This window comes from Myxocyprinus asiaticus, chromosome 10, assembly GCF_019703515.2.
Source record: "Myxocyprinus asiaticus isolate MX2 ecotype Aquarium Trade chromosome 10, UBuf_Myxa_2, whole genome shotgun sequence".
Lineage (NCBI taxonomy): Eukaryota > Metazoa > Chordata > Actinopteri > Cypriniformes > Catostomidae > Myxocyprinus > Myxocyprinus asiaticus.
Genome location: NC_059353.1, coordinates 36,966,982 through 36,984,456, shown reverse-complemented (window position 1 = coordinate 36,984,456; position 17,475 = coordinate 36,966,982). Strand labels below are relative to the sequence as shown.

Genomic DNA, 17,475 nt, shown 5'->3' with positions numbered 1-17,475 from the left:
ATAAATGTTTTTTCCACTTTTCCATTACACGTTTTTTTTTTTCCAATATTTCCAACTTTTGATTCCATTTCTAGTGAGAAAGTAGTATTGTAGAATTAAATATATGCTTGATTATCACCAAAAATCTCTTGATCTCTTGATTTTGTTCTAGATTATTATTAGTTTGGTTGGTTGGATTGAATGCAATGATGCAATGACCCTAGCAATGATGTGACGTAGTGCTGCCTAGGAAGCCTGTCTGAAACCAGTTTCCAGAAGTACCTTCATATGCAAACGCTGTCTGTTAAGTCATTGACTAATAGGTCAGCGAGGCAACAAGGTAACTACTCTTGGTTTTGGATGCAGCCATAGAATGAATTACTATAACAATGTTTTTTCTAACTGAATTTTTATTCTACGTTTGCTGCAATTCCCTGCCACTGCTAAACAACTGTGTTTTATTTACTTTCACACAAATCACTACTACAGTGGCTGATTATGACTTTATAAACACGTATTTTTTGCTCGTTCTGTGCGTGATTTCCTGCAAGACAGGAATGTCAGTGTTCTGCCATGGCCAGCGAAGAGCCTGGATCTCAATCCCATTGAGCACGTCTGGGACCAGTTGGAAAGGAGGGTGAGGCTAGGGCCATTCCCCCCAGAAATGTCCAGGAAATTGCAAGTGCCTTGGTGGAAGAGTGGGGTCACATCTCACAGCAAGAACTGGCAAATCTGGTGCAGTACATGAGATGCACTGCAGTACTTTAATACAGCTGGTGGCCACACCAGATACTGACTGTTACTATTGATTTTGACCCACACCCACCCTTTGTTCAGGGACACATTATTCCATTTCTTTTAGTCACACGTCTGTGAAACTTGTTCAGTTTATGTCTTAGTTGTTGAATCTTTTTATGTTCATACAAATATTTACACTTGTTAAGTTTGCTGAAAATAAAAGCAGTTGAAAGTGAGAGGACATTTATTTATTTTTTTGCTGAGTTTATATATATATATATATATATATATATATATATATATATATATATATATATATATATATATATATATATATATATATAGCGCCATTGTAGAAATTCACTATTCACAGTCAGCCATAATTAATGTAATCTATGAGTGAAATGTCCAATAACAGGGCGGTTACTGAGATTAAGCGAGTAGTATTTGGCTGGTCATGTGATCTTAACATGGCTGCCCCCATGAGGAGACCCTCTCCTTGTAGATTTATAATGCTTTTATAAGGTTACTCATATGACTGGAATCTTCATCTCATGAAGTTAAGCGTGTAATGAAACACGTAATTACATATTGCAAAAATTTTACCACAGTCACATGTTTATGAGACCAGGCTGGAGGTTTTTAAGGGTAATGCTTTAGCAAGTTTTAAATCAACAAATTTCCCAACTCTAAACCTTAAAGCAAAACCTAACTAATACTGTCCTAAAAGCAAATGCGAGATGTAAAACACAATTGCTAAAGCAGCGCATCATTTTGTGGTGCTTCTTTGACAGTTTCGGCTCACATGTCGACTCTCGTGCTCTGTCTTCCACATTGCAAGTAAAATACACTATCAGTTGAGCTACTACGCAATTTGATTGCACTTGAATAAACCTGTAAATGTAGTTGGTTATGTAATGCAAATGTTAACATGTATCGCCTTTAAAATCATGCACAATAGTAAAAGATTTTAATGTCATAAGATACCATGAGGAGGAACTGAGCAAAAAGTGTTTATAAACTGATGATCAGCCACTTTACTTGTGATTTTTGGGAATAAAAGTCCTTGTTGTTTATTTCACCAATAAACCGCCACAATATGCACACAGAGTCATGTAAAACTCATTTAGCAAAACTGTAGTAATATTAACATGCTTCTATGAGACCCGTTTGGAGAAAACTGTATCAGGGATTGCTTTGAAAAGTAATAGCACACCTCTCCTTAATAAGCCACACAATTTGAGGAAGCATTCATGTCCGTAGCACAAATGCTGTGGGACGAATTATGCCTCATCGGTTTATTACTTAGGGTTAGTGGTTTGTTCAACATAAAAGATTCTGAAACCTTCTTACACTCTTCATAAGACATCCCATTTATCAAATAATTAAGATTTTACAGTAGTAAGAATAATTGAAGTAATGGTATTGAGGTACATTTTAGTAAGGGAATAACTGATTTCTACTTTCATTAGTAAAATAAATAAAATAAAATATACTAGAGAAATGCACGCTTCTAGCCTAGACTCATTTTTCATGTATGATTAATAAAAATCACAAGCACAAATAATTCCCAATAAAACATTAAATTCTCATCCATAAACCAGAGACAAATGCTAACTGTCATTTCAGGCCACAGTCAGCCTCCACCTTGTAGATATATGCTTTTTGTTGTCAGGCCAGCTGTATATAAATGACATCCTACCCCAAGCAACCAGAAGAGTATTTGACATTCAAAATTGCTTGCATTGGTCATCACTGCAGTCAATATTAATCTTCACCCATCTAGGGTGATAGACATCAGTGATTTCCTCCAGAAGTAATGTCCACTTAAACTGTTTGATCACAACCCAGAACAGGTCTTAAGTTGACACACCCCACTAAAAAGCAGCTTGCACTTCCCTGCATGGTACAACCCATTAAAGATTCTACCGTGAGAACGTGGCAGACTGGCTTCCTGTCAAGAAAATTGCTTTAATTTCTTCAGCCATCATGCTCTTCAATTGCTGTCTCACAGTTTAATAAGGAATGTGACTTTGAAGCAAGGCATCCATTGGATATTTTGCAATAATGATGCTGCATCTTTCAAACAGCTAGCGGCCCTATCGATCCCTTGATCATCTGTCTTTGTTGAGTATATTTTCCTTGCACATCTTTCTGAAATGATAATTCCTGTCTGTCACAGTGTTTCTGTGGACACACACAGTAAACACAGAGGTTGATTTTACTGTGCCAGCTGGCCGAAATCATAAAGCATTTCCATTACAGCAACACCAAAGCAAAATTACGGGGACATCAACTGATAGCACATTATACAGGTTAACCTTGGCAAATTCCCTCATTTATGATGCTTTTGCTGGAAGGAAGATGGACATAAAGACTGAAGATCTTGTGCAGCCTATATTTTAAACATTCACCAGCTACACCACAGATCCAAAGCTCCAAATAGATCATGATACAAGAAAGCATAAAACAGGCCTAGAAGAACTGTTTGTTGTTTAATTTACATTAAATAACTTTGATAAAGTTTGCTAAGGGGCATTTATACTTTATTCCTGCATTTTGAGGGGATCAGCACATAAATGAAATCTGAGAGAAAAATAAAATTACAGTACCAGGAAAAAGTTTGGATATACTTTTAAGTTTCTCATGATCTTAAAAACCTTTCATTTCAAACCTTTAATGATTACGCTTAAATGCTTGAAATTAGCTACAGTACATGTACTTTCCTGGTACATATATGGTAAATAGTGTATGTTGTACCCAAAGACAAATGTGTAGTAACAAGAGGTACTTACCTGAATTGTTCATAAATGGTAATTAATAGGAAACATAACTGTACTTACCAATGGTACATACGTGGTAATTATGTTGTACCTCCAGACAAATGTGGCGTATATGTACTATGCATATAACAAAAGTGAAAGAGCTGGTAATTCCTATGTAATGGTTATGTGCAATGGTGCACTTTATTTTACAGTCCTATTTCCAGGGATCTACCATGGAAATACTAGTGAATGTACCTAGTAGTTTCGTATATGTACTGCAGGTATTACAAAAGCTTGAGAACTGGTAATTCCTCTGTAATGGTTATGTACATTGGTTCATTTTATTTTACAGTCCTGTTTCCAGGGAATCACTATGGACGTACTAGTGAATGTACCTAGTAGTAAATATATAAGTTATACAGTACTTGTGGGTGGAGATTCAAGCATGGACAAAGATACTTAGAGGACGGGCGCCCCTCGCCCGTCCTTCAGATGAGACATTAAACCGATGTCCTGACTCTCTGTGGTCATTAAAAATCCCAGGGCACTTCTCGTAAAGAGTAGGGGTGTACTCCGGTGTCCTGGCCAAATTCCCCCCATTGGCCATTATCTATCATAGCCTACTAAAAATCCCCTTCCCTGAATTGGCTACATTACTCTACTCTCCTCTCCATCAATAGCTGGTGTGTGGTGAGCGTACTGGCGCACTATGGCTGCCGTCGCATCATCCAGGTGGATGCTGCACACTGGTGGTGGGTGAGGAGAGTCTCCCTCTACTATGTAAAGTGCTTTGAGTGCCTAAAAAAACACTATATAAATGTAAGGAATTATTATTATTATTATTATTATTATTATTATTACTACTACTTACTGGTAAGTACCATTGCAGTTCTCCTTAGGTAATGCAGTTACCTAACAATCTTTAACTGAACACTGATTCTCTTAACTGACTTACATCCTTGTAATTCATGAAGGGATTTTTGATCATATACCTAATAATTATGTGTGTTGACAGCTCTCATTCTGAACATATGCAGTAGCTACCAGACTCATATTTGTATTTGACTTTACCAGTTGTCATGTGAAGAAGGCTTTGTTTAAAATTACTAAGTACTAATCCTATGAAGTACTGTATAGTTAATATGCAGTGTTTCATATTAGGTTATGTGTAAGATCCTATCTAAGTTCAAAAGCATTTACTTACTAATGTACTTACTAATATCTATCATTTTTAAGTATTAGTAGGTAATATAATGTTTTACATAGTTAACATGTACGTACGTGCACTCTAAGTAAGTGCCTGTTGTTACTTCACACTTGTCTATAAGTACTTCATATTTGCCATGTGTGTAGCATTGAGACGTACTGTAAAGTTTCATATTAGTTACCATGTAGGTACACTTTAGATAAGTACATTTTGTTATGCCACATTTGTCTGTAGGTATAACATATTTACCATGTATGTACCACTGGTCAGTGCAGTAATGTTTCATATACAGTAAGCTACCATGTACAAGTATCATAAGTACGTGTCATATTACCCCACATTTGTCTGGAGGTACAACATAATTACCATGTACTGTATGTACCATTGGTGAGTACAGTCATGTTACCAGTTATATTAGTTACCATTTACAAACACTTCAGTTTACTACCTCTTGTTACTACTCATTTTTCTGTAGGTACAACATATTTACCATGTATGTACCAGGAAAGTGCATGTACTGTAAAACAAAGTGCTACCAACATTTTTTTATTTTTTTTATTTTGTTTTCAAATCTTATATATTTATTATACATTTGCCCAGACAAAAACAAGTTGCCCAGATTATAGCTGTGCAGAGCTATAATCTAGCCCAAGGGTGCCTATTTTAAAGAAGCAAAAATTTAAGACCATTTTGATTTGTTTGACATTTTTTGATCACTACATATTAAACACATTCATTTGAATTATTTCATAGTTTTGATGACTTTACTATTATTCAAAAATGTTGGAAATATTTGTAATAAAGTAGATGTGTCCAGACGTTCACTGGTAGTATATACTGTACAGAATATGGGCTGAAGGGGCGTGTACATGCTCCATTCTTTTTCTCTGATTACATTATAATGTTCCATATTAATACATATCATTATTTTAGAACTCAGTGGGTAATCTGCATGGCAATGAGCGGTGTGCATTATAAAAACAGAGACTGTTGATATTTGAAAGAACTGTACTGTTTTGTGTTCTTGGAACGGATGCTGGTCTTATCATAAACAGCATATGTGAAGAACCAAGTCTGCCATACTTATCACAGAGATAACATCAATCATACTAATATTCTTTCATCTTTTTGCCTTGTTTTCTTTCGTATTCACACTGATGATGGGAAATCACTTTTTACCCTTTATAATCAACTATACTTGGATGGCTAGGGAAAATGGATGCAAATGTAAATGTACACTTGCAAAAAAATATATAGAAAATGGAATGATCTTACAGTTTTGTTTGATCATTTGTTTTGGTTCATATTTTAAAGTAAAGTGTGTAAAAAAAACGGAACTGCAAAATGAACGACTGTTTTGTAACAGATTTCCTAAACACTTGACCTGTCTAACTTTGCAAAAACAAAGTCCCGTTCCAAACTCATGTCACTGCTTGAGCCAATGTTGCTGTGTTGGGCTGGCCGAGATGCTCAAAAAATAGAGCAATGTTTACACTTTTCAGGGACATCAACCAAAAAAATGCTTATTTAAAGTTGTCACTTGCATGTTAGTTTGTTATAGGAGAAATAATTTTAACATAAATTACTCACTTCATCTTTAAAAAGGTAAACATGGAATTCTCATGAAATTCCGATCACCACCCACACATACAGTACACCTACTCAAAGGTCTGCAAGACCTCCCGCCCACCTGCATGCAAATTGAACCTCCCCTGGTCATGCAGGCTCTGGGATGGACTTTTCATTATAGTGGTGTGCTACAGCTTGAACAATTTCAGAATTGACCTATGGTGCCGGTGGCAAGTGTCTACTGGCTACCATTCCACACTACCGCCCAGAGCCACAGCTAACAGGGTGAAAGGTGGGAATGATTCTAGGGGATCACAACTATTCCAGTAGTTCTGATGTAAGGGGCCCAGAGCAATACATTGTCTACACAACGCCTAACTACGACTCTTTTACCGCATCGTGATGAAATTCACTGAAGGTCAACCATTGCAGTGTAATTTGGGTGACCCTGTGCTCACAGTGTAAGGCTATAGATTAGAGTGGTATGAAGTGGTATGCTATTTCAATATGTTCCTCTTTATGTGTAAATGTTGAAAATCTGATCATGACTGCATCTACTTCTTGAGTAAATTAGACTGTATTTCTTTGATTTGTTGTACTTGGAAATCTTTTGAGTCATATCCTCTTATAGAACAGACCTCCAAGAATGAGACGCAGCAAGCATCTTCACTCTCAGCACACACACACACACACACACACACACACACACACACACACACTCTCTCTCTCTCTCACACACACACACACACACACACACACACACACACATGTTGGTTGCGGCTATCCTTATGAGGACTCTCCATAGACATAATAATTTTTTATACTGTACAGACTATTGATTTTATCCCTAACCCTACCCCTAAACCTAACCCTCACAAAAAATGTCTGCATTTTTACATTTTCAAAGAAAACATCGTTTAGTATGTTTTTTAATAGATTTTAAGTATGGGGACACTAGAAATGTCCTCATAAACCACATTTATAGCATAATACCCATGTAATTACCAGTTAGTAACCTAAAAAAAGTCCTCGTAAACCACACACACACACACACACACACACACACACACACAAATCTTAATTTGATCTCTGCTGGTTTGTCATACTATAAATGAGAAACATAACTGTCCACCAAACAGACTACCAGGTTCTTGCAGAAGTAATGGAAATCATTTCCTCTAGGCAACGAAGGCTTATTAATTGTGATAGATAGCACCTACTGAATGCATCATTTTGCTGTACCGTGCTACTTCTTTGAAAGTAAGCCATTAGTCTTTGTGGCAGCCTGCATTCTGCTCGCAATTTAATAATGACTTAAACTTTATTTAATTGAAATAATCTGTCATGACTACTTACAAATTACATTTGTTTTTACGCTCATCTTAGCTGCTTTAAAATATAATGTGACTATAGATGTTTTCCAAAGATTAATACCTTTATAGCATGCAGACAGTGCAATTCGTTAAAAACTGGGGTTTAGGGCAATAAATACATGCTAATGAATTATTTGGAAGCATATGTTGCTTCCCATATATACAAGTGGAGAGTAAATTTACCCAACAGATTTTTAATGCGAGAAAACATGTCAGATGCAATCCAAAACAAGAGAGAGTGCACAACATTTAGGAAAAACCTAAGGCAAGAGATAATGGTTAATTCAAAAATGTACAGTTCACAGTGACAGATTTTTCTGCATTTACTGCATTCATTTGCTTTAGGGCAAAAAAAAAAAAAAAAAAAAAAAAAAGCTTATGCAACTCTTTCCCTTTTTAATGCTGCTGCCAACATGAATGTTTTACTCAGCAAAGATTCTTCCTAATTCCTAGAATTACAGCTTTTGAACAACAGTTAGAGCTGTAATTTGAGTCCAAAAGTAGGCCTAAGAGTATGATTAAAACTGTCTGTCTTCTCAGACATTCTTTATTATATTGGTTTATCTGGAGCTAATCAATCAAACCAACTTTTCTGCTTTTTTAACACAGAAATGTGTTTACTTACTTTGGGGCCCCTTTTCAAATTCTGCTTTATTTTTTTTCTGAATGCTGTGTTTTAAAGTTTAATAAAATGTAATAATCAAAAGGATGTCTAATCAAATTAATAATAAAAACAAAACTTTTATCAAATGAAAATATAACTAACTTTTCAACATACCATTGCATTAATATTTTGTTTATTTATGTATTTTTTTTATCAAATGAAGTGCTTCTATATAGATCCTTACAGCACACAGTTATTTTTTTTATTTTCACTTTTTTCAAATACAGTGTTGCCCAACAAAGCATCGCAGTATTAATGCATTGATGAGAACTTTCATTCAATACAATCACACTCTTATTTGTAAGATATTGCTTAAATATAATGTAATTATTATTGATATATTATTATTATTATTATTATTATTATTATTATTATTAAATTGAATATAACATTTTACCAAAAAGTAGTAGGCTACTATATTTCTGTCACAATTTTTTCAATTTCAAACATCTAGTTAAATTGAGCTTTTATTCTGGCAGACAACCAAATAAACCCTTTCAGTTTCTATGTTTTTGACGACAGCTTCACACCTCCAGAGAAGCAGTTCACTATATGACCTAATGTGCTTATTGAACTGCAAAAGGGTGCAGTTTATTTATATAAATATATAGTCTGGATATGCTGTGTGCTTCACAGTGAATAAGTGCTGTTCTCTCAGTGTATAAGCCGCTGGCTTCACACAATCACTCTGAAGCACAGATCACAAGCAAACTGCTTATTTAATTAATTAAATCTCAGCCTTTTGTGTAGGGCTGGGTATTGACACAGATTTCCCGATTCAATTAGATTCCGATTCACATGGTCCCGATTCTATTCGATTCCGATATCGATTAATTTGGGTATATTTCATTTATAATGTCCCTTTTGCTTACATATTAAACCAATTATCTCCCAGCTAATGCTGTTAATTATACAGGGGAACTTCTAACTAGGTACAATATTAAAATATTAATACAATTATATTTTATTAGTTTTTCATCAGCGAGTAAATACGTTGACTACCACCCCTGAAGTCACGAGTTCGAATCCAGGGTGTGCTGAGTGACTCCAGCCAAGTCTCCTAAGCAACCAAATTGGCCCGGTTGCTAGGGAGGGTAGAGTCACATGGGGTAACCTCCTCGTGGTCGCTATAATGTGGTTCGCTCTCGGTGGGGCACATGGTGAGTTGTGCATGGATGCCGCAGAGAATAGCGTGAAGCCTCAATAAGCCATGTGATAAGATGTGTGGATTGACAGTCTCAGATGCGGAGGCAACTGAGATTTGTCCTCCGCCACCCGGATTGAGGCGAGTCACTACGCCACCACGAGGAATTAGAGAGCATTGGGAATTGGGCATTCCAAGTTGGGGAGAAAAATGGGAGAAAAAATAAAAATAAAAATAAAATAAAAAAATGAATGGGAAAGAACAAAAAACAGAGTTTTTTTTTTTTTTTTTTTTAGATCTGTCAAATACAATAAATAAATCAGCCACAATGCAGACAGACAGACATTACAGGGTGAGACTCTAAAACATCCTCAGTGCAAAACATACACACCCACTCACACAAATACACTTACACACACACACACACACACACATACACAAATTAACTGGTGAGACAATAACACTGATCACTTTTTTACATTTGTCAAAAAACGGCAAACAACAACAACAACAATAAATCATTCATAATGCTAAACACACACACTCAGAGATGAAGGGGTGAGACAATAACACACTCACAATGCAGAACACACACACACACACACACACACACACACACAGAGAGAGACAGGGCATCAATAAGTGTATCTCTACAGCCATCTTTTGGTTATTGTTGGCATTACAAATCATCTGTTGTTTTCCGGCTGATGACAGCAATCTGACACATTCACACACACACAAACACACACATACACACACACACACACACACACACACGTTTGAAAAATACATTTTTACTATAGAAAGTTTGAAACTGCAAAATGTTTACTCTGATTCTTCTGTTTTATACTCAAATTTAATTTTCTGAATTTTGCAGTTCATTTATGTTTCTTGATGTTCATTTTCTTGACATTATCATGCATTTACTTTGAGATAATACATTTTATGTCTGAAATCAATTATTGGTAGAAAAATGCTTAATCTGTGTCCTCTTTGTAATGTCATGGTCAGGTTTGATTGCAAGCATAATGACATTAACTGGAAAAACTGACACTTCAAATCAATTTAAAATGCTTAACTTTAACAAATGATAGTTTGATAATGTTTAAATATATATCCAAATGCATATCTTGTGATAAAATATAAAATTAGGTTACAACAAGCCATCAGACTACACAGTAGGAGGCTACAGCTATCTACTGTCTGCTACTGGATAATGTGGTTTTCAAGTCATGTTATTTATATGTTGTTCACCAGATGGCAGCAATCTGCCTCCAATTTATGTCACATTTTCATAGTATTTTCTTCATGTTTTCAACTTATAGAAGTGTAGGTTCTAAACTATTTTTTACATTTTTAAATTTTTATTTGCTTATTTGTAAACACAAATTAATGATAAAATTTAGAAATGTACATGTACATAAGATCAACATAGTATAAAATCCCAAAAGAAATGCATAATTGTTTTGTTCTTCAGGTAAGAAGAAATGGTATCATTATCATTATATATATATAAAAAAAGGGGTTACACATCTGACCCTGCCAGTCAAAAATGACCGCGAATACTAAAGGAAGGTGCCCTTTTTCCAATACCATAGGAGGGTTAATTGCATAATTTATACTATTTACAGGTACAGGTTACAGGTTTTTATAGAAACCCTCAGCGACTTTAAAACAGTGTCTTTAAATTTGTGCATGTTAACGAGAGAGAGTTTAATGGCTTTATCTTATCTGTGCTATGCCTAATTTGAATGTTTATTTTTTGTTGTTTTTGATCAACAACCGACTGTAAGGGTAAAAAGGGTATTAAAAGAGGCATTGTTCATTGACAAATTGGTTGCATAGATCTCACGGAACAACTTTTACTCTCAACACGCAGTGAAAAGACCTCGTTGCTGAATACTCCAATACTATACTACACAATTCATTCACTGGTGATTGAAATCTAAACATTTGCAGCCAGTTGCCAAATATATATATTTTTAGTCGCACAATGCAAAATGTGGTTGCAAATGCGAGTGATTTCCTCTCATTGATTCTAGCAGAGGGCTCCGCATAGAGTAAAAGATCGATCTTGGGATTTAAGTATCGATATCAAGATTTTTCAAATGAAGATTGCAATGCATTGGGAAATCGATATTTTTACCCATCCCTACTTTTGTGGATTAATCATCACACTAGGACATATCATGTTTTAAATTTGATTACATTCATTTTCAGTGACATGCTGCGTTTTATAGTTAATTCTGTTTTCATCTCTGGATTCTGAGATTCTGTCCACATTTTCAGCATTGCAGAAATCATAGGACCTAACTAAGTGTGGTCTTTATTCTTATTCCATGAAGGATTAAAAGCTGTTTCATGAGGCAAATAGAAATGGTCAAATCCATTTTGACATAATGTACTGAGTTTGTCTGTCTTTCCTCTGTTTTAAACTGCTGAAACAATGTAGCAGTAGCCTCGCAATGCCAGACTTGGTTCTGGTTCACTTTGCAGCTCATTCTAGCCAAGGATGAAAGGTCCTTAGGCAGGAAGAGACTGCCTAAGGATGATATGACCAACCACAGTTCCTTATTTTAACCTGATGGGCGAATACATCTGGAATTGAATATAATAATAAGCTGGCATGCAAAACAAAAAAAGTGAGCACTAATTAAAATTTTAGTGCAGCAGTCTACACTAACAATTTTAGTGTAAACATCGTAAAAAAATAGCAGCAACGTTTGTATTCTGAATTTATTCATTATTCGGAATTTCTGTCCAAAAGTAATAAATGCCAATTATTTCACAGAAAAACTCAAAAACAACACAGAATATACAGTTGTGTGTAAGCATATCAGGTTTCCTTGCTACTAAGTGCCCCAAACAAAATGCTGAATAAAGATAAAACATTATAAAAAATATATCATATAAAAAAAATATAAAGATTAAATTCCATAATACGCTAAACTTTGGCAAAGGCAATGACTAGTTCTTCTTCAGAAAAACACAATTATGTTTCCTGAAAACGTCTCGGTTACTGTCGTAACCTCCATTCCCTGATGGAGGGAATGAGAAGTTGTGTCGATGTAGTGACACTAAGGGTCGCTCTTGGGAGCCCCAAACTTTTCTTTGAGAAAAGGCCAATGAAAATTGGCGAGTGGAATTTGCATGCCAATACCCCGGACATACGGGTATAAAAGGAGCTGGCTCGCAACCACTCATTCAGGTTTTGTGCTGAGGAGCCGAGACAGGGTCCCGGCCATTTCAGTGGGTAGTACAGCATTGTGGCAGGGGGGACACAACGTCTCGTTCACTTCATCAGGGAATGGAGGTTATGACGTTAACCGAGATGTTCCCCTTCTGTCACTCACTCGACGTTGTGTCGATGTAGTGACACTAGGGATCCCTATACGAAACACCACAACTAGCTGAACCGTGCATAGTAGCAGGTGCCCCGGTCTGCACGTAGCCTCCCCCAATGCCCTCAAAAATGTTGTATAGTTCCCCACATCCCTAGGGGGGGAAGAGATGTATCTAGTATGGAAGCAGGCCGCACCAGGCGCAGCCTTTTCTCTCTATGTTTTCTCTCCACAGAGTATTCTGTTATTCAGCTGAGGCCATTTTAATGCTCACTATATGCGACAGGGAAGGTGTTCTTTTCCTATCCTATTCTTTCAGGGGGAAAAGACCCTGCGGTGACCACATCCTGCCCGGAGGGGAGGTAACATGTGGCAAGCACGTCATGTGGGCTCAGAGCCGCACATGGAAGAGGTGCAGTGGTAGGTTCTGCCTGAAAGGAGAGGGACAAAGAGGGATCTGTCGATGGGAGATGCAGGTCTGCTGACAGGGAGACCGTACTGCGGAACATAAATCACAGGGGGTTACCAGAGTAACCGGCACCTGTGGAGCACCTACATCAGTAAGGGCATATTAGCACACGTACTGGTTCCGGCTGTGATTTCCTCCGCTGAATTTGCGAGCCACAGGGCAAGGGAGGAAGGACATCCAGGGTTCACGGGTTCGTGAACTTGCATGGGAAAAGAAGCGCACATCTTCGCCTCTTTGGAGGGGAAAGGCGCTATATGCAAGCGATACACCCAGCCAGTTGTCCGTATTCCCGAATTTACCTGTTCGTACCTGACAGAACACGGGATGAAACCGGCTCAACCCGGAGATTGTAAAATCTCAAAGGTATTGGGTGTCACCCAGCCCGCTGCCTTGCAGATGTCTGCTAGAGAGGTGCCATGGACCATGGGCCTTGGCCGTGAGCGGCGCCCCGAACCCAGGAGCCAATCATCTAGCCGCGAGGGCTCAGGGGAAGGTGGAAGGTTTCACTCCAACCCGACACACGCGGCGGCCCGGGCAAGCATGGCGGTCATCTCGCCGTCAGCCTCAGACTGGGCGGGCCGACCCGAAGGTGGCAGCCCAGTCGAGTCCTCAGCGTCTGACATCGCCAGTACGCTCTCCGATGCAGCGATCGAGCACTCATCCCGCTCCGGAGCTCTGAAAGGGACACTAAGCTGGCCCTGGGGCGAGCTGGTCTCCTCTCAGAACTCCCTGGGGCAAACGAGCGTGCTGGGGAATGGGAGGCCCGCGGGGATTTACCCGGCGGAGCCGTGCCCATTGAAGCCCCCAAACTGCCTCCAGTGCCAGCCGGGTCGGCCTCATATCCGGAGGTAAAAGGCGAGGCGCGGGGGTGGCTAGAGTAGCTTTCCCCCGGAAGAAAGAAAGCCGCGACCGCAACGTTGCCATGGTCATATTCACGTGATCAAATCATGTGGTCTGTGGGTGTGCTGAGACTAATTTAGCAGTAGCACACATTCCTTTAACACATTTGATTTTCATTTACTGTAATTTCTCTTATAAATGTATTGCTCCTTGTGTTTGTTACCACAGCAACCAAAAAAAAAAAATTTAAATAAAAAATCCAATAAATTAAGGAATATTATCATCAATATACAAACAGAAATTAATTAGAAAAATTGCATGCAGACAAAACATCAGCCATATACCATCAAATGAATATGCAATTGACTTGTTTTTTTTTTAACAGTTAATGTTGCAAAAGTGGTTAACCTTGACCTAGGCCTCACTAATGATTAGACACTGTCACTTACCCATAACTGCTAGAGCGGTGGCTTTAGTTAAGTCCCTCTTCATGCTCTCAATAACCTCAAAGCCACTACCGTCCAGATTACACCTGTTGATGGTGCCATTAGCAGAACTGATCCAATATATTTTCCCTGCTGGAAAGTCAATCGAGAGTCCTGAGGGAACAGAAGAACCACAGTTAGTTATTAGCAGTTGTTTGCAGAATCCAGTTCAGATCATTACTTCAAAATAAAAAATAAATATAAATAATATACCTGATAACGTAAATGCATGTGCTCATGGTGTGAATATACAATGGGCCAAAAAATTATGTTGGCACTTAAGTCACAATTAAAAGTGTATGAATGTTTTTGAATTACATGATGCAATATCAAACCAACTGACAATAATTAAAAATAAATAAATAAATGAAGCAAAACATTTCACAAAAGGGTTATACTGTTCAAAATGTCACCAAAAGTCATTGCAGCATTTTTAAGTGTGAATTCAGTCTCCAAAATTACCCAATTTACATTTCACTAAAAGGCATCTCTGTCTAAAACCTGTTTCAAAAGTGGACATGGGAAGAGTTTGACAGAGTGGGAAAACTGATTGTGACAAGTGAAGGATATTTCAATTGAGCCTCAAGACAGCTCTGACTGAAAAGGGTCAGTGCATGATATACTCCCAACAGCAACAGGCAAGACTTTTAACTCGAAGACAAATGTTGGAGGCGTATGTAAATTATTTACAAATGAGTGTACAAGGGTGTAAGAAGTTCAGATAAATTTTACTTAAGCTGAAGTACTGATAGTGCGATCTGTCTTTTTCTTTTTTTTTTTTTTTACTGTATTAAAAGTATCTTGCTAGTACTTAAGGGAGACATATTAAGATTTGTCTCTTTTGCACTACTAGTGGCACCAAACGGAATTGCAAAAATAATGATTGTTTTCAAACAGGTTTCCCCAAACACTCCCTCGTTCTGCCATTGGTCAGATAAACAAGCTGTCCCACCACAAACTCACAACATTGGTTAAGAAGTGTTGTTTATAGACTGCTGAAATGAGACATACCGACTGGTTCTCTCTGGTTCTGATGAAGAACCTTCCTGTTACTTCCATCCATGTTGGCTACATTTATTGTATTTCCATCAGTCCAGTAAATTTTTCTAGAACATAAAACACAAAGTATATGTCAAGGTAAATTTAAGATTCCTAATGTCCCGTTCACACATGCAGCAACTTCTAGTGCCAAAGCGACACGATCACATTCATTATCAATGAGAGCTAGCGACTTCTGGCAACACAAGCAAAAGCGAGCTCTGGTGACTAGATGTGGGCGTGTCCAGCGACATCAGAAAGTTGAGAAATTTATGCAAATGAGGAGTGACTTTTGGCAGAGACTACCAATAGGAGAGAAGACGTGTCAGTGGAGCTCACGTCATCCGTCTCCTGTGAGATACTTTAGTCAAGTGGAGGCAGGACAGAGGAGAATTAAAATTGCTGAGAGTGATTTCACATTTCTACTATGATTTGTCTCTAACCATATGGATATATAAAAAATGATCTGTGGAAAAGAAACTGTTTGCAGTCTGAGTGAGTTTAATTCATACAGTACATTGTAATCTAGTTAATGATGGTATGCAGTGAATACTGCTACAGGTTATATAACTCTCTTTCCCCTGAAGAATGTTCATCTTTGTCAAATTAGAATGACGATTTAGAAACTGTTGGCAGTCTGAGTTTGATTCATAGATTTCGTACATTACAGGATCGTTCATCTGGTTATGATTTAATGCACTGAGCACTGCTGTAGTTACTGTAAATATACAGGTGCATCTCAATAAATTAGAATGTCATGGAAAAGTTCATTTATTTCAGTAATTCAACTCAAATTGTGAAACTCGTGTATTAAATAAATTCAATGCACACAGACTGAAGTAGTTTAAGTCTTTGGTTCTTTTAATTGTGATGATTTTGGCTCACATTTAACAAAAACCCACCAATTCACTATCTCAAAAAATTAGAATACATCATAAGATCAATAAAAAAAACATTTTTAGTGAATTGTTGGCCTTCTGGAAAGTATGTTCATTTACTGTATATGTACTCAATACTTGGTAGGGGCTCCTTTTGCTTTAATTACTGCCTCAATTCGGCGTGGCATGGAGGTGATCAGTTTGTGGCACTGCTGAGGTGGTATGGAAGCCCAGGTTTCTTTGACAGTGGCCTTCAGCTCATCTGCATTTTTTGGTCTCTTGTTTCTCATTTTCCTCTTGACAATACCCCATAGATTCTCTATGGGGTTCAGGTCTGGTGAGTTTGCTGGCCAGTCAAGCACACCAACACCATGGTCATTTAACCAACTTTTGGTGCTTTTGGCAGTGTGGGCAGGTGCCAAATCCTGCTGGAAAATGAAATCAGCATCTTTAAAAAGCTGGTCAGCAGAAGGAAGCATGAAGTGCTCCAAAATTTCTTGGTAAACGGGTGCAGTGACTTTGGTTTTCAAAAAACACAATGGACCAACACCAGCAGATGACATTGCACCCCAAATCATCACAGACTGTGGAAACTTAACACTGGACTTCAAGCAACTTGGGCTATGAGCTTCTCCACCCTTCCTCCAGACTCTAGGACCTTGGTTTCCAAATGAAATACAAAACTTGCTCTCATCTGAAAAGAGGACTTTGGACCACTGGTTAACAGTCCAGTTCTTCTTCTCCTTAGCCCAGGTAAGACGCCTCTGACGTTGTCTGTGGTTCAGGAGTGGCTAAACAAGAGGAATACGACAACTGTAGCCAAATTCCTTGACACGTCTGTGTGTGGTGGCTCTTGATGCCTTGACCCCAGCCTCAGTCCATTCCTTGTGAAGTTCACCCAAATTCTTGAATCGATTTTGCTTGACAATCCTCATAAAGCTGTGGTTCTCTCGGTTGGTTGTGCATCTTTTTCTTCCACACTTTT

General features: G+C 37.8%; 1 protein-coding gene across 1 annotated transcript in view; it reads right to left on the bottom strand.

The window, feature by feature from the left end:
- Positions 1-17,475, bottom strand: part of LOC127446903 (low-density lipoprotein receptor-related protein 1B-like) — a 491,131-nt gene that overhangs the window by 109,093 nt on the left and 364,563 nt on the right. The window contains exons 32-33 of the mRNA XM_051708221.1: positions 15,586-15,680; positions 14,539-14,688 (exon numbers count right to left, since the gene is read on the bottom strand). Coding sequence (XP_051564181.1) covers positions 14,539-14,688; positions 15,586-15,680 — 245 coding nt within the window. The remainder of the gene's footprint in view (positions 1-14,538; positions 14,689-15,585; positions 15,681-17,475) is intronic.